Source organism: Phragmites australis, chromosome 14, assembly GCF_958298935.1.
Source record: "Phragmites australis chromosome 14, lpPhrAust1.1, whole genome shotgun sequence".
Classification (NCBI taxonomy): Eukaryota; Viridiplantae; Streptophyta; class Magnoliopsida; order Poales; family Poaceae; genus Phragmites; species Phragmites australis.
In genome coordinates, this window is record NC_084934.1 from 14,862,794 (window position 1) to 14,881,462 (window position 18,669).

An 18,669-nucleotide genomic window follows, 5' to 3' on the forward strand; every position below is an offset into this window, starting at 1 on the left:
ACATACTGGCCCACTCCAGATACCAACTCAGATAGTCCAGGAATAGACTCAAAATGAGCTCTCATATCAACTCTGCCAGCTACCAACTCAAGATAATGCCAGTTAATCTTCTTGTGCATGCTCAGACTGACCCTCCTCCTCAGATAAGAAGCATGAAAGTTCTCCTGGAGAATAGTCCAAAACCTGGGGTTGACCCCCTCATCCCTCTGTGGGGTAAACCACTCGTCAATCGGCACAAATCTGAGCTTCTTAATCCTGTGGGACTTGTAAGAAGTCAAGTCTAGTAAGCTGATCTCCCCCTGAGGTTGTGGCTCCTCTGTCTACTCTGACTCAGACTCTCCCTGAGGCTCCTGACGAGTCTTCTTCCGGCTCTCCTGACCGGATGGAATCAATCCCAACCCAGCAGTCTGACAAGTGAGGGTGGACCGACGTGACGGATTCGTATCTGTGTCTCTGATCTGTAGCCCTCGCTAAGAACTGGAGCATTGACAGCTGCAATCGCTTGATCCCACTCCTTCTGCTCTTTTGTTTTCTTCTTCTTAGGCTGTTCGACGGCCTTGCCCTTGTCGTGGCGCTCACGACCCATCTAGAAGATCAAAGGATGCAATATGGATGAGCGAGAGTTTCAGGAGTTTGAAATTTGAATGAAATTTGCCCAAAATTGAATCCTAAGCCCTAATTTGAGGAGAATTTAGATGAACATGCTAGGGCTTCAACATTGCGACACTAATTGAGGTCCAATTGAATAAGATATGACCTTAATTGAAGCAATTTGACTCAATTTTGCTTGAATTTTGCACAAAATTTGAGGAAATTCGAGCTATGATTTGGGGAATATGGAAAAACTCGCAGAAATTGAGCTCACCACGAGAAGAAGGAAGATCTGGAGACTTAAGGTGAGCCTCTGTTGGCCGGCGGTGAGTTCTGGCGGCAGCGGCAAGAAAAATTAAGCGGCGGTGGTGGCTATGTGGCGGCTATTCTGAGGGAGGCCAAGTGGCTACAGAGGTGGAGGCCCTACAACAAGCTTTGGTGGCGGAGCAGGAGGCGCAAAGCTGGGCGGCTATAACAGTGAAATGGTAGCGGAGGAGACAGAGCTCGGGCAACATGTTAGAAAGGGAGGAGGCCGAGCGGACGAGAGAAATATGATAGATGGGTCCCGCTAAAATTGTGAACACCAGATTGTCCGGTGATGATAGGAGTGAGCACTGGACAAAGCACTGCTCTATTTAATAGAACCTTTGAAATGTTGCATCTCTGCTGAAAACTAAACACTGGATAGTCCAACGTCTGACCATATGCTCACCGAATCATTCTGTCTTAAAATTTCAATAAGCACATTGGATGGTCTGGTGAAGTGAATTTTAAACTCACCGGACTATTCCTTTCCACTGAGAATCCTCTGCCTCTAAAAAGAGCACCGAAAGGTTCGTGAAGACACCTTGAAGAGCACCGGACAGAATTCCAGAGATCTTAGCAAACGCCGACAACCAAGCATCGGATGATCCATTGGGAAAACCAAGAGAGCATCGGATCATCCGATGAGAAGGAAAGATTTCTGCTGAACTAAAATCTCACGTTGAGTCCAAACTTCAAATAACCACACAACAAAAACACATGTTTGGACCAGTTTGAGTGAAATCTCACCCTCTCAAACACTCATTTTCAAATATTTGCCAAAAGGCTATCTTATAATAATTCGAAATAGGCAATAAAAAATCAAAGAAAGAGGAGGAGAACTCCAAGAAAATGTTTGAGCCATATTGCCTATGAATTCAAATATTAAGGCTTTAAATTCACTAGGACATGACTCGATAGACATTAAGCACTTATATCTTTCTAATCACACTTATAGAGGTGTATGTTCATATGGAAAGCAAACAACATTCTTAAATAGTGATATTCTCCTTTGTGATCTCTACCACCAATGCACATGCAATGTATAACAAGTGCATGAATTTAAACATGAGTAAAAATTATATGGCATGTGAGTGTATAGTATAAATTAAACTATCTTTTCATATTACTTCCCTTCTCAAGATTCTTCATAGTGAACCCAACAACATGCCTTGAGAGAAGTTAGCAGAACCACCGTCTCAAGCAAAACCCATGTTCACCACTATCTTGAGAAGGTTAGACAAGCGTCTATCATGAATGCATCTATATGACAAAAGCATCACATGAAATTTGAAGAATCTATAACGTTTAGCTCACTTCGCAACCTACTAAATGTGGCTTCATTTAGAGGTTTTATGAATATATCCGCCAATTGATCTTCCAACCTTACACCAGTAAGGGATATATCATTTTTAGCCACATGGTCTCTAAAGAAGTGATGGCAAATATCAATGTGATTTGTGCGAGAGTGTTGAATCAAATTATTTGGAATTTTTATGGCACTCTCGTTGTCACAAATGAGTGGAACCTTCTCTAGATTAAAACCAAAGTCTATCAAGTTTGCTTCATATAAAGGATTTGAGCACAACATGCTCTGGCGGCTATATATTCGGTTTCCGCAGTAGACAAAGCTACGGAATTTTTCTTCTTAGAAGACCAAGAAATAAGGGACCGCCCTAGCAAGTGGCACCCACCTGAAGTACTCTTATGATCCACACGACATCTAACAAAGTCCGAATCCGAGTAACCTAAGAGTAGGAAACTAGCACCTTTAGGATACCACAAGCATATGCTAGGTGTATGCTGAAGATATCTCAAGATTCTTTTCGCTAAGATGAGATTCTTTTCGCTAAGTTGAGCTCGCCAATTATTGACATCTCGAACTCTTTTGGCATCAATTCCCCGAATTCTTTGCAAAATTTCTTGTTAGTTGAACCAAAGATTATATCATCAACACAAATTTGACAAAGAAAAAGCTCATTGTCGATAGTCTTTGTGAACAATGTAGTGTCCACTCTGATGAGGACATCACTCTTTCGGATACACACACACCGAGTATTCCTCCAACAGTAGGTCCATTGACACGAGCTCGTGCACGTCAACTAAATCATGAGGTGAGCTCGTTCCTTAGTGTTCCTTTATATTTTGATAAGGATGGGATGCTACTGTATAATTGTGATGTATTGTTACTTAGGAACACAGGAGAAGACCAGCAAGGGCGCCTAAGCCAAGGTGGAGGTCCAATCAAGTTCGAGTCCGTTTCGGAGTCCAGGACCAGACTGCACTAAAATCGTCGCCCAGGACGTATATGGACTCCGTTTTTGATGTTCTACATATGGTTGGAAAGCTAAGGGGATAAGCTTTCCAACAGGACTGGTCCCATGTCCAAATTATTTCTGAGTCAACAGGAATCATCGAAACAAGTGGACATCCAGAATCTGTCAGGGTGCTGCGCCACCATCTTTTGGCCCGTTGGGCCGTGTAACGTGTTGGAGTCCATTAGGGACGCGTCCAGGGGTCCTTGGCCGACCCTAGTCTCTTATATACAATAGCCGCTACCCCAATTAAGGTTGAGTTTTGCTTAGATATTGATCTACACACAGATTGTGAGATTTTCGCTCTTGTTCTACACACAGATTGTGAGATTTTCGCTCTTGTTCTAGGCCGCCGCAAGTGTTTGTGGAACCCCAACTTCGAGTGCTTGAATTCTATTCGCAATATTTCAGATTGCATCTTCTACATTCTTGCTTGTGTTCTTAGTACGCGCTTGCAGGGATTGAGCCTTTTTGGCGAGGTCAACCGTGCGACACGGTTGATAACCAACGGAGCTGTGGTGTAGTGATTGCAAGGGAGACGATCTGTTCGGGTCGAAGCCTTTGGATCATCAACGTTGAGTTCTCCACCTACCGACTTATCGCTACCTATCAGAAGATCAGGCCAACAATCCCATCACACCCTTCCGATCTTGAATCCTTGATTGATTAGGAAGTTGCGAAGGCGCTTGTACCAAGCTCTTGGGGCTTTCTTGAGTCCATAGAGTGCCTTCTACAACATGTAGACATGATTAGGATATCTATGGTCCTCAAAACTGAGAGGTTGTTCAGCATATGTTCATTAATGAAGCCTTTTAAGAATGCACTCTTCACATCCATTTGATAAAACTTAATGTTATGATGTGAAAGCAAATGCAAGAAGGATACGTATAGCTTCTAGACTTGCAATGGGAGCGTTTCGCTAAAATCCAAGCCTTCCACTTGTGTGAAACCTTGAGCGACTAATCTTGCCTTGTTTCAAACCACCACACTGTTTTCGTCTTGTTTGTTGCGGAAGACCCATTTTGTACCAATGACGTTCTTGTGTTGAGGCCTCTCTTCAAGTATCCAAATTTTGTTGCAGGTGAAGTTGTTAAGTTCATCTTGCATTGCCATCACCCAATTCGGATCCTTAAGGGCTTCTTCTACATGAGTGGGTTCCACACAAGAAATAAATGAGTAATGCTCACAAAATGAAGTGTATTGAGAGCGAGTTCTTACTCCCTTTGATGGACTCTCAATGATCAAGTAAATTGGGCGATCCTTTGAGATATGAGTTTGCTTCACGTGTGGCTCTTGTGGCGTGTCTTGCAGTGGTCCGACGTCTTGAGCTTGAGCTTGAGCTTCCTCTTGAGAGATGTATGTATCATGTGGCCAAGTTCACCACAATTGTAGCACCTCTTCTTGTTTTCTCCACCGAACTTGTCAAATTTCTTTGGGCAAAATTTGTTCCTCTTGGGATCATAGTTGTAGCCCTTCTTTTGTAATTTTGATATCATCCTTGTAGTTCTTCTCATGAGAAGAGCAAGCTCGGTGTTGGAGTCATCATCATCACTATCTTCTTCATCGCTTTCGCTTGATGATGGGAGCTTTATCTTCTTCTTCTTCTTGTCAACCATCTTCGCTTTGAGAGCAAGATTTTTCTTAGATGAAGACTCATGATCTCCAAATAAGAATATTTCATGAGCACATATTTTTCCAACAGCGTCGGTGATGATCATGTCATTGATGTCCCTTTCATGAAGAAGAGATATAACAATGTTGTATTGCGGCTTTGAAAGCACCATCAAGAACCTGCGAATAATGTCTCCTTGAGATAATTTAGTTAGTTCAAGAGAGTTAATTTCTTCTACAAGCATGTTCATGCGAGGATACATATCATTGCATAATTTATTTGGAAGCATCTTGAATTGATTGAGAGCATTCATGAGCACATGATATCTTTCCTCACAAATTTTTCTAGACCCCTCATGAATTTCACAAAGAGCGGTCCAAATCTCATTAGCATATTCCTTGCTACAAATTATAGAGAAAACCTCTTCACTAATTCCCTCAAAAATACCATTCTTAGCCTTAGTATTCCATCTAACTTGTTGGTCGGTAAAATGGTGATCAAACCCAATGGAAGCGGCTAGTCAAACTTCAGGGTAAATAGCCTCAATACAGCTCGTCATGCGACCTTTCCAATAAGTGAAGTTCTTTCCATCGAACCTTGGCATGCTACTTCCATTCCCCGGTACCATTACTCTAGGATTTAAAGCCTAACAAGAGCACGAGGCTCTGATACCAATTAAAAGAATCTAATAGCCCTAAAGGAGGGTGAAAAGGGCACTAATTAAAAACTAAACCAACTACCGATTTCTAGAACAAGAAGCAACATTAGCCTATAATGTATTAAATCAACTAGACGACCTATCAAGTTAGAAAGATAAGCACAAACATGCAAGCATTAGAACATAAGTAAAGTGCAAAATTCAAACTTGCATGAAAGAAATGCTAGAAGCAAAATGCAGAATGTAACAAGAGTAGAGAAAGAGGACACTGAGTTTTTCCCGGGGTATCAAAGAATTGGCACTCTTCACTAATCCTCGTTGGAGCATCCACACAAGGATGTCACTCTCCCTTGAGTCACCGAGACTCAAGTGCTCACTAGTGATTGCCACTTCTCCATCTTCGGATTGGCGCACATCAAACCAAGTACACGAGCTTCCCGGAGCTCCCACAAGACCTCCAAGAGCTCACCGAGAACACCTCCAATCTCCACGACCGGCTAGGTGTTGCCAACCACCAAGAGTAACAAGCTAACTGGTTCACTTCATCCCAATCAAGCCTAAAACAACAACTAGATGCACACCCACTACTCTAGGAGCACAAATGGAGTCCTTAATCTTCAATTAAGAACTTGCAAATCACTTCAAGTGCTCTACCTTGCCTCTAGATGATACACAATATGTATGAATGCTTCTGGATTGCAAGTGAGACGAATGAAACCAACTGAGGAGGTGTATATAGGCTAGAGGTCCAAATCTAGCCGTTGCCCAACCACTCACTTTTTCTGTGAACACCAGATGGTCCGGTGCATACGCCTCTGTTAACACCGGACAGTTCGGTGAATTAACTTTTTCCACATGCTGATTTGATAGTTGTCAGTAGCCGTTGCAAAATGCTCCGGTGTTCTTGCAATTAGCATCACTGGATAGTTTGGTGAGTTATACTCCATTTCTTCCGAAAATACCAAACTTGTGTTAAATAGCCCGGTGATGACTTCTTTAAGTCACCGGACAATTCGATCAATTCAACTCTGATTTTCTCCAAAAATACTAAGCTTCTGTTAAATGGTCCAGTGTATGAATCCTTCAGGTCACCGAACAATTCGGCGCACATAGCTTCAAATTTCTCTGAAAATGACTCTTCTGTTAAATGCACCGGTGCATAATTCCTTCTGTCACCGGACAGTCCGATGAGTTCAGTTGAAGTCTTCTCAGAAAAGACAAATTGTCCGGTGAGTAAAATCCTTCTCCACACCGGAGAAATCGGTGAGAGCAAACTTCCTGAAACTCATCCAGTTCAATCGACTTTGAGTTCTAACTTCTCAAGTTCTCACCCATGGATTTCTTTGGGCTACCTAGTGCTAGATTTTCGCAAGTGTGCATCCAACTATGTCTAGACTCAACTAGGTCAAGCTACAACACTTAGCCACCCCTTTATAGTACTGTCAAAAGACAAAAAGAAGACCTATAACTACTCTAAGTATCCTTCATCACCTTGTAACACTTAGAACTAGAAGATCCTTAATCTTGACGCAAAAGTCGTTTGGTTGACCAATAGAATTCCATAAGGGACCAAGAAAACCCATTCAATCATTGTGAATTAAAGAATTTGAATTTCTTCAAAACATACGCATTAGTCACAATGATATGGTTGTCATTAATCACCAAAACACTTACCACTTACCTAGAGGCCTAGATGCTACAAGAGGCACATGCAAACTTTAGTGAGTTTCTTAGTGAAGTTAACACAGTTGTTAAACAACATCTTAGTCATATTTAGACTACTTAATTAAATGAAGGTCTGATACCATGCTTTGAGGAATTGTCTAAATAGTATCCTAATGAATTATCAGAAAGATCATTATTCATAATGTTCGATAATTAATCAGAATACCATCCCGATAATCCCAGCACATGTTTTGTACCCAAGATCAGAACACATGTATTTCTAACATAAACAATCATAACCAAGCTTAATAAAGAGTGAGTAATTAAATCATATTACAAGTTCTTAACTATTTACAACAAAGAGATCTAGGAGGATACTAAAACTGATCAACTCCTAGCCAAAAAAGAAACTACGCAGTAGAAACAAAAGCTAAATATAGCAAAATATTGGTGAAGCCATATGCCCTTAGGCTTCACCCCAAAAGTGCGACCTCCAAATAGTTGCCTACTCATTCACGCCGCTAGCCTCGGCGGGTGTGTAGCCAAATACCACCTCTTCCTTACCTGCAAAACCTGTAGAGTGGCTGCTCCGGTAATCTCCCTCGCCGCCCAAGTTCCGGCTTCACTCGGGGTACTCAAACCAGCCATACGAACCAAAGGAGGATGGCAAAAGGCATTGGATTACAAGAGAGAGGAAGAGCAGGGATCAAAGGGCAACTCGCACAAAGCAAAAGACACTGAAGACAAAAGCAGATGAGAACGAGGAGTTGGCGAAAAGGTCACTCTGGATAATCCCCCTCCTGCTACAAATAAGGTGCAACTTGCTACCCTAGGCGGCGGGCACACCCCAGTCCTTTCGCCTGCCAGGCCGAAATCATGGGGGAGCAGAACCGACCCCCTTGACCACCCAGTGACAAGACAACACGCGTCACATGCCCGCCTGACAAGGTAGGACCGCGCCTTTCCCTAGGGCACATTCAATGCCCCCTATCGCCGATGTCATCCAACATATCGTTCAGTCACGCGGGTCAAACCGTCCCAGACAAACCAACCAATACTTGGACCACAAGACATCAACCACATGCCAGGGGCCGCCGGAGGCCCTGCTCCATAGAAACCACGGGCCTGACCGCTCCGCTGGCCGCCCTCGCGAGGGGCTACTGTTGAGGGTCATTGTAAAGGACCCCCGATGGCCCATTGGCTTAACCAGCCCAGCCTCCCGAAGGCTCAGCCTCCCAAAGGCTCGATCTCTCGAAGCCTCAGCCTCCGAAAGCCCCAGCCTTCCGGAGTCCTGCCTCCTGAAGGCTCAGCCTCCCAAAGGCTCGGTTTCCCAAAGCATCGGCCTCCCGAAGCTCTGGCCTTCTAGAGTCCTACCTCCCGAAGGCTCATCCTCCCGAAGGCTGAGTCTCCTGAAGCCTTGACCTCCCATTGCTTGGGCCGGCTTCCCGAAGGCTACTGGGTGAGTCATTAGGCCCCAGGAAAGATCTACCAGAGGGAAGCATCGGTCGTACTTTTCCTGCAAGGAGGTGACCGGCATTAAAAACCTAGGCTAGTGGACACCGCTCTAACACCCCCGCATGATGGAGGCTGTCCTGACACCCCTAACAGTGCGGCGCCAAGCCGCAGTTGGCGATCGGCTCGCCCCCTTCAGGGAGCAGGCACCACGATAATTACCACGGTAGATATTTATCTCCTAGATAGGGTAGAAGACAGTTATCCAGGATAAGGCCCATTAAACCGATCAGATCCCAGATATTTGTACGATATGATAACTTGCACGCCAAGTTGCGCACGACCCTATAAATAGGAACCATGGTCACCTGGGCTAGGGGACAGGCAAGACAGCGAAAAAGACACAGAGGTGAAAATACACAAAGTCATACTGTGATACTCCTCCAGAAGCGATCTATTTTTTCTACCATCCATACATTAGTGGTGTTGCTTTCTCTTAAACTTCGTCTCCAAGCTTGAGTCTCCTCCTTAGAAGAAACTCTCGCCATACTTGCTGGGGCAAGACGAACTCTTGCTCCAACACTCCTTTACCCACACGACACGAGAATCATTCAGCTTGTGCTACCTGCTAAAGTGCACACAAGGGGTACTCATGACAACATTTTCCAATAAGCCCCAACTATTTGGATCGTGCATCGCTCGGCGTGGGGATATCTAGAACTACTATCGGAGCAAACTAGATACCCCTACAAGCCCATCTGCTCACACCGTCGATGTTCAAGCCCAATGATCACAACTATAAAGGAATTCGGCTTGCCTTACCATTAGATTAGCATGTGGTGAGTACTGTAAGTGCTAAATCCAACGATGGCTAATGGTCGGTGCTTAGATGATGCAAAGTGGTCTACGGTGTCTGGGTTCCTCTCCCAAACTACCCCCAAAGACTTCTCCTGAGTAGAAAACACCCATAACATCGCCCACATCTTGCCTCATACTCACCACTCATCCAACCATCTCAACATCATAAAAGTATTTGTAAACCAGAAGTGAGCCCTATGCTCGCGAACAACGGCATCACCATCACTCGACTTCTACCAAGGACCTATGTATTGCTAAGCATGACGAACCACTCATCAGCTAGATATCAACAACATTACTGAGGCGACAAGGATGAGGATAATCAACAACTCAAGGTAGAGGATATGCAATTCAACAAAGGTTCTACCTGAATAAGCCCGAGACTTGACTCAACACATGTAAACATACATAAATCATAGTTTCTCAATTTAGACTCTCTTCAATTGAACAATGGGTGTAATATGCTTAGATGCTTGCCCTGTTGCTCTATCGGTTGCCTGATACTACCTGCACAGAACTCATAGAAGTGCGGTAGATGCGTCGCCTTTGGTTGCTTGAACTGTCGGATCGACACTCTCTAGAAGAAACATGGGTGCAATGCATAAATAAATGAAAAATGCAAAAATGATGCAACATGCATGCTCAAGTAATAGTAGAGCACTATGACTTAAAAACATCTATAAAGGATCGATAAAGGATTAGGGTTCCAAAGTTTGAAACCCCGAATAAGCTAACCTAGCCTCACCTTAGCCTTGACAAGCTGGTGGTTAGACCAGCCTTGTGGTGGCGGTCAAACCGACGGCTAGCAGAGAGTTTTAGCCTCTAACGGTCTAACCGTAGGCATGGTAGTCGTTAGACCGCCCACCAACAGTCAGATCGGCCCAAGTGGCGGTCAGACTCATGTATAAGTTTTTAACTCGGATTCTTCAGTCCCTAACAGGCAGTCAGACTGGCCCTAGTGGCAGTTAGACTGCCAGACCTTGCCAACATCGCCTTTGTGGGGTCGCCAGTAAGGTTTCTGGCGAGACCTTCAACAACGAAAGGTACCAAAATGCTCTGTGGGACTAGTGGAGTGTTTCTAAAGTGATTTGGACATCATTCACCGAGCTAAACTCAAAATACCCCATAGATTGGATATAAGCTAGGTTGAACTTAGGTTAAAATGGCACGAGGGACCAACAGAGCTTAGAAACAATGGGGAAACGGTAGGGGATAGCTCATCTCAGCTTATGGAAGCTTTCTATTGGATTGTAATGCTTTAAGGAGGCTTTGATTTGCGGATCAACTTCTGGAGTGGTGGTGAAGCTTGCGGTCGATAAATGGATCTCCGGTGAGGGGGAATAGGGGAAAACTTGGGGAAAGTCCTCCGGAAAACTCCTGGGAGTTCCCACCTCTAATCTCTAGCCTTCGAACGCGATGAGCAGAGCTCTCTTTCTCTCTAGGGTCAGGTGGAGAGAGAAAGAGTGAGAGAAAAGTGAGAGGGAGAGAGAAAAAGGAAGTGATCGATCCACTTAACCCAAGCCTCTGTGTGCTGGCGATCAGACCTTGTGCTCGGGCGGTCAGACCGCGGGAATCCACGTGGCAGCCCAAGTGGCAGTGCACCTGGCTGTCAGACCGCGAGTGACACCGGTCAGACCACGGGGGGTTCTTTCGCTGAAATTTTCCAAATCTCCCCTCATCATCCTCCTTCTATTATTTTCCTTCTCCAAGGCATGTAGGGATTCTCCAAAGTACTCTAAACCATCTGTAAGGTGTTTGAGACATGATTAACCGATTTTTCATAGAAAAACACATGCAAGCACATGCGATGCCGATTATGCTTGCCTAAATACGTAATTAGTATTTTGGGACATGACAATTGTACCGACAGCTGAGACCATTTGTGTTTAAGAGATGACTTGCAGGTTAGATGAAGCCAAGGAACCCATTGCCTGCAAAAAAAACCCGCCCACAATGACTCATCATCATCCTGGACTTATTGGGCAAATAATCAGAAGAATGACCAGAATAAGGGATGTCAACTTGATATGAGTTACCTCTCTTATGAGTTGTCACGCGTGTCAGTTACTTGAGGAGGCGATCAAGCAAGAGTTCTGGCTGTTTCCTATAAGAAAGGCAACCCGTACAACCCGACGTCAGTTGGTATGTATTCAATAATAAGAGTAGCAGATAAATATGTGATCACCTGAAGTCTTGATTTTTGTACCAATTGACTTCTTTTATGCGTGTGCTTGAGGGTTAGTGGGTCAGATGGCGAAGACGATCTCCTGGATCGAGGAGACCCTTCAGCCTCTAGATCGGCTGGCATTTTCCCTTTCGCCTCAGCCTCCTTTACAATAGCACTGGTTGCGAGGCAAGGGTCATTCTTGTTGTTGGCACTAGAGGAGGAGGTATCCTCGAGAACAAGAACCCCGTCCTTGGGGATGTTGTCCTCTTAGTGGAAGGCTAGAATCTAAAACTGGACAGGCGAATTAGGTCAAACAAGTAATAATTAGCACCATCTACTTACTCAAGAAAATTCTCACCGGTGATCGAGGATTCATGAGTAGCGCTGAATAGAGCATGGCTGCGCTTCTTCAGCAAATAGTTTGCTCAATCGAGCAGCAGTATCTTGTAGGGACAAGGCTAAAAAAGACAGAAGAAGAGTCACTCGAGAGAGTTCGACTGCAACAATAGAAGCAGCAAAATGCTATCTAAATCTTACATCGGGTCGTGTCCTAGGAGCTATCATCATCTCCAACATAGTCCCAGGCAAAGTGATCCCGTGCTTTCAAGGAGCTTGACCTTTAACTAATGAAGTCTTGGGCACATGCCACACGGTTAAGCCACTCTGCCTATGTTCACCAATCTTCTCGACGTAATGGACAGCGTGGTCAGACTCGTGGTGCTTCTTCGACCAGGACGAGTTTGGTTGGGGATGGAGGCACTTATATACTAAGGGATTGATTGGATCAGGGTTGGAGACGTAAAATAAATGTTTTTTCCAATCTTTCTGCGAGGAGGAGGTTAGCAAAACTGGGATGTAGAAATTCTTCATTCCATTCCACAGCTGGAAACCACGGCCTCTGAGTTTTATTCTCAATATTCCTCTTGAAATGATAAAAGCACTGAAACAAATCTAAGCTCGGTATGATACCAAGGAAGGCTTCGCACGAGTGGACAAACACGCTAAGCACGGTGACTGAGTTCGAATTCAAATGGTGAAGCTTCATTTGGTAGCAGTCAAATATGGTAAGAATTGGAAGGGGGAACATTGAAACCACATTGGAAAAATGATTCAAAAACTGCAATTTCATGATCGAATTGGTAGGAGGGGAATTCCTTAACCAACACCGGCCTCTAGTTGGCCAGCTTGCGAGGAGGAATGATTCTTTCAGTTTCCATATCCTAGAGCTTTGATTCTTGCATCGTCGAAATTGACTAAACATCTGTTAGGAGCCTCATCTCATCCAATTATTGGGGAGAAGCATTCGCGGCCTTTGCGTCAGATTTCTTCTTAGGTGAGGAAGGAGCAGTGGCCTTTGCAGAGGGGTTGGAAGCCATGGAGCTAGGTTTCTTTATGGCGGCGCATTTTTTGGTGGAGAAAGATGAGAACTTGCGGGAGAAGACTAACGATAAGAGGGTGAAAGAATGGCTACAGTCCAGGTTCGTACGAATAAATAGTCATAATTTAATGTCTCTTTGGTAACCACTCCTGTTGTTGTGGCGCCTCGTTCGGCGTAAAAAGTGGGGTGATGGTGTCGTGAGAATTTTTACATGCCCATCTATATGCATTAAATGCACCTATACCAAATGGTTTAAATTTTGAAGATTTCTTTTTAACTCTACTCAGAGTATGGTGTCGATAAGTCGAGTTTTCAAACCTTTCTTTAGGCTTGAGTGTGGATAATGGCAAAGCGCTTGACCTAATTGCATTTCTATTTGATACTCGGAACATGACTTTTTCTTGATTGATTATTTAAACTACAAGCTTGATCCACCTTACTCGACCAAGCCCAGACTTGGCAGTGCCTGAGTGGGTGCTTGTGGAAGCCCTCCCCACCGAGTAGAGTCAGGGGGGCTATTGTCGAATATCTAACTATATGGTATATATACATAAGAAGTACACCATACACTGACAGGATACATCATACACATACTTAACAACTTCAGATATTACGTGCCTAAATCTGCAGGACCTGGTATACTCAGGGATTTCAAAAACCTATACTAGGAAGGTCTCGACTGGGTTAACTGACTCAAGTACAACTAGAATCCAGGTTGGATTCAGTTGCTTTACCTGGGTCGACAAGACAAAGGACTTCTTATCGACTATGGCTGGATCCAGGGCAGCGCCAGGACCCCTATATAAGGTGGGGACCTAGACCCCCAGGGGGAGGACCAACGCATACGCAACTCGAAGAAAGTAGCACCAAGACCATAGCTATCAGAGATACTGGACGACTTCAACCCTAGATTAATTCATATCTAATTGGCCCCATTATAATAGGTCTAGACACATTACTTGTACTCGAGATAATCCATATACAACATCATCCACACAGGACGTAGGGTATTACTCCAGTCGGGGGCCGAACATGTCTACATCGTGTGTCTTATTTCATGCTCGATCCCAGATCTCAAGGTACCCCTATTCAATTACGGATATATTGTTGGGAACTAATATTTGACAATCATCATCTGGATCCTCAACAACCATAGCCGATCCACCGTAATCGCTCTTGGATTTGGTGCCAGTCCACGCCGCTATCCTTAGCGCGTCGAAACACCCCTAATTTGGTGCTCCCCAATCCGAGCTTGCCATGTCGCACTACTTCCCTGCCATCTCCCACGCTCGCTGGACCACAAGATTCAGTCGTCCACTCCCCGGTTGTTTATCACATGCCATATGTCCAGCTAGTGTCCTCGCGTGTCGCGCTCTCTCCCACAAGCTACGCGCACCCATCCGGCACTTTCTCTAGCTCCGCGCCCCCCACCTCTACTACCCCAGGTGTGCCCTCACCTCCTCCGCTACCTGCTCCACAGACCAGCCATCCTATGCAAACTAGCGCAAAATATGGGATTTTCCTACCCAAACAACACTCCAATCTCACTACCACTACCACCATCTCACCTATTCCTTCCTCCTATAGATCGGCTCTTAAATATCCGAACTGGTACCAAGCAACGCTTGATGAGTTCACAGCCCTTCAGTCTAACAAAACTTGGTCCCTAGTTCCTCCCCCTTCCGTTGTAAATATTGTCTCCAGCAAATGCATTTTCATCGCAAACTCCATCCCGATGGCACCCTTTCCCGACACAAAGCATGCTGGATCGTCTGAGGTTTCTCCCAGCGCTCCAAACTTCATTACACTGACACATTTAGCCTAGTCATCAAGTCTACAACTATCTTCATTGTCCTTAGCATCACCACTTCCATGTCATGGCCAATCCACGAGTTAGATGTCTCTAATGCTTTCCTCCATGGCAACCTCTCCAAAACCATTTATTGTCATGTGTGCAAACTTCACAAATCTCTCTACGGGTTGAAGCAAGCACCACACACCTGGTTCTTGCACTTCACCTCCTTCCTATGCACTATGGGTTTCTGAGCTTCCAAAAGTGATTCCTCCCTCTTCATATATAAATCTGCTCACAACACCGCTTATTTTCTATTATATGTTCATGATATCATCTTAACTGTTGATTCCTCCTCCTTTCTTGCTTCTCTCATTTCTCAACTTCATGGAAAATTCACCATGAAAGACCTTGGTTAGCTCCAGCACTTCCTCGGCATCTCACTCTCATGTTCACCACATGACCTCTTCCTCTCTCAAGACCAATATGCTGAAGACATTCTTGACTGTGCTAACATGTCGCATTGCAATCCTTGCTCCACTCCAATCGACACTAAGTGCCGAACCAAGTACCGTGGCAGTGCTAATGTCATCGCTGAAACCTGTTGGATTCGTCAACTACTGCAAGAACTTCATCACACTCCACGCCACTCGACAATTGTCTACTGCGACAACGTCTCCATCATGTATCTCTCCGCCAATCCAGTACATCATCAATGTATAAAACACATTGAGGTTGACCTCTACTTCATACGTGACAAAGTCTCCATCGGCGTTGTGCAAGTTCTTCACGTACCTACATCATCTAAGTTTGCGGACATTTTTACTAAAGGTCTTCCTACGTCTTCCCCACGTCCTATTGGGGGGCTGTCAAGCAAGACCTTTTCTCTCGATGTGACCGGCTCCAGCACCTACAACAGCTCACAGTCCTCAACGGAGTCCACGTTCAGCCTAGATATTAGGATCCACAACTGCTTGCTGTTAGCTCAAGCGTTCACAACACTCCTGTACTCTTCTATTTAAGGCCTTGAGCCATGAATACAATCACACAAGCTTAAGCTATATATTCTCTACAGTAATTACGTGGTGAAAAAATAACATATGCCATGCTTAAGTTGGTTTATGTTGAAGCCATGCAAAACCAGGGTCGATTTGCATGTTTAAGTGAGATATTTGATAATTTATAAAACTTTAGTATGAAGTCAGATGAAAAAAAAAATTATATGAAAATTGTAGTTCTCTATGAGATCTATAACTTTGTAGTTATTTTTTTATTTAAAATCATTTAAATACCTAAAAATATCATTAAAAGTTTTGAACAACAAAGGTCCAAAGGAAAAAATCCAATACGGGATGGTAAACAAGCTTTACGTGAGGTGAGAGGTCTAGAGTTGGAATCTAATGAAGTACAATTGTGTGAAACATTATGCCATTTAGATGAAACAACAAACCGGCCGGATGGAAAGTTACATCTATCCATCGATCAAAAATCGTAGGACTTGCATCGTGAGCACTGAAAACACAGTTGCGCAGAAAAAGAAGACACAGATCTAGTGTAGAGTTGTCTACTTTGCATGAGCCTGACTTCGCTATCTGTACGAGCTACGAACACCTTCGAGCCGTTGGTAGTATGATGGCATCAAATCTGCAGTGCATAGTCATGAGCGTACGCGTCATTAAATCATGCGTAACTTCATTTATATTTCTGATAATAATTCCATCCAACCATGCATGGAGATGGGGTATCTACATATTGCGAATGGTAGCACCATGGCCAAATTGATAACAACGTACAAGTGGGGGAACAAATTTCTGCAAGTGAGGAGAGAGTAATACGACCAACACAGTACTACAAACTTTCACAACTTATCACGATCGATGGCAAATATAGAGCTCGATCATGTGAACAGAACTGCAGAACACACTTAATAACGTATCAGTGACCGCCGCCGATACCTCCACCACCGCCTTTGCCAAACCCAAAACCAAACCCACCACCCTTGCCGAATCCACCACCGATGCCATTACCGCCACCACCACCGAAACCACCTCCGTCACCGCCACCAAGCCCACCACCGCCTCCTCCTCCGAGTCCACTACCACCACCATTGCCAAAGCCACCGCCAAGCCCACCACCCTTTCCAAAGCCACCACCGATTCCATGACCAATTCCACCACCAAGGCCGCCGCCTTTACCATAGCCTCCACCGGTGCCGCCTCCAAGTCCACCACCCTTGCCGTACCCACCACCAATACCATGACCTATGCCTCCACCTAGACCACTGCCTTTTCCATAGCCACCGCCAACACCACCACCCTTTCCGTAGCCACCACCGATGCCATTACCAATTCCTCCTCCAAGCCCACCACCTTTGCCATATCCACCACCAATGCCATGGCCAATACCACCACCAATACCTCCACCATTACCATACCCACCACCAGGTCCATGGCCAATACCACCGCCGAGTCCTCCACCTTTCCCAAATCCGCCACCGATGCCATGCCCGACACCCCCTCCAAGTCCACCACCTTTCCCAAACCCACCACCAATACCATGGCCAACACCGCTGCCCAGTCCAGTGCCACCTCCGCCGCCGTACCCGCCACCGCCACCTCCACCAAGACCACCACCACCTCCCCTACCGAGACCACCACTGCCAAAGTCGCCACCTTTCCCGTAACCTCCACCGAGCCCTCCACCCTTCCCGAAGCCGCCTCCAACTCCAAGCCCCTTGCCGAAGTGCTTCTTCAGCCACAGGAACTTCTCGTCGCTGACATCGTCCTTGGTGGAGACCGGCCGAGCCCATGCGCCCACCGCCGCGCTGCTCAGGCAGAGCATCACCGCGAGCGCCACTCCCTTGCTCCCCATGGCTCTCTCCTCCTCCTCCCTACTCCTCAGGAAGAAGCTTGTAGCTAGCTCGAAACCGGCCGGGTGGAGTGCAGTGGCTTTGCAGCTCAGTCCGTTTTATAGGCGTGGTCACAGTGCTGTGGAGCTAGGGAGCAATAAGTGATGGTTACCTGTGCACAGTGCACCGAACTGGCCATGTGAGGGGACGGTGGGAGGTCGCCATGGCGGTGGCGCAATAAAGGAGCACGCAGCTGGGTGGGTGGAGAGATGAGAGGGGAGGAGTAAAGAGGGTTGCTGCACAAGTGCAGTCTGCAGGGACAAACTGGCAGATGAGATGGATGGAGAAGAAGGGCACTGGTACAAGCTTAATGCCAACATATTGGTGATATTTCAAATCTACAGAAATGTTCGTCATTTTGGAATCAATTACTATTCTATCATCACATTGATGATATTTCATTCATTTTCCATGCAAGTTGTCGTCAATATCATCTTCCAGCTGGTTTTCAGTGCAAAATCGACACAATCATCGCGTGAGTCGTCAATATTGTCTTCCATTTGATTTTCATGCCAAAGTCGACACGATCATGGACAGTTATATGGATATTGTGTTAGATGCCCCCTCGCTTCCTACACACACGAGATCACTTTGGAACACGAGAATAACAGTTGAATCGCTCACCTCCCTGTACACTTTGGTTGATTCACTCAACACACAAGAGAGTTGTTTCGGTGCTGCCTCTCACGCTCACCTGCAGCAGGCTTTTCTGTTGATTAAATAAGCAAACGTCGCCAGGGTTACATGAGCCAAATGCCTGACACTTCAGCCACGATTTCAAACGTGCCATCCCACGTCCAACCATTGCGGCCAACTAACTCCTATCTACTTCTCTGCGTGATCACAAGCCAATCAGCGCAGAGAGCTAACTGAAAAAACAAACCGAAAAACTAGACTCCGGCTCCTAATAGACTTGACCGAGCATAGCAACTAGCTAACTCAACATGATGCAGACTCAACACGACGCGAC

The 18,669-nt window shown here is 45.3% G+C and overlaps 1 protein-coding gene across 1 annotated transcript; it reads right to left on the bottom strand.

The window, feature by feature from the left end:
- Window positions 1–16,466: 16,466 nt before the first annotated feature.
- Window positions 16,467–17,718, bottom strand: LOC133890126 (glycine-rich cell wall structural protein-like). The gene has a single exon (XM_062330572.1). It carries the CDS (start codon window positions 17,660–17,662, stop codon window positions 16,727–16,729), a length of 936 nt encoding a protein of 311 aa, XP_062186556.1. The 5' UTR covers window positions 17,663–17,718; the 3' UTR covers window positions 16,467–16,726.
- Window positions 17,719–18,669: the final 951 nt, after the last annotated feature.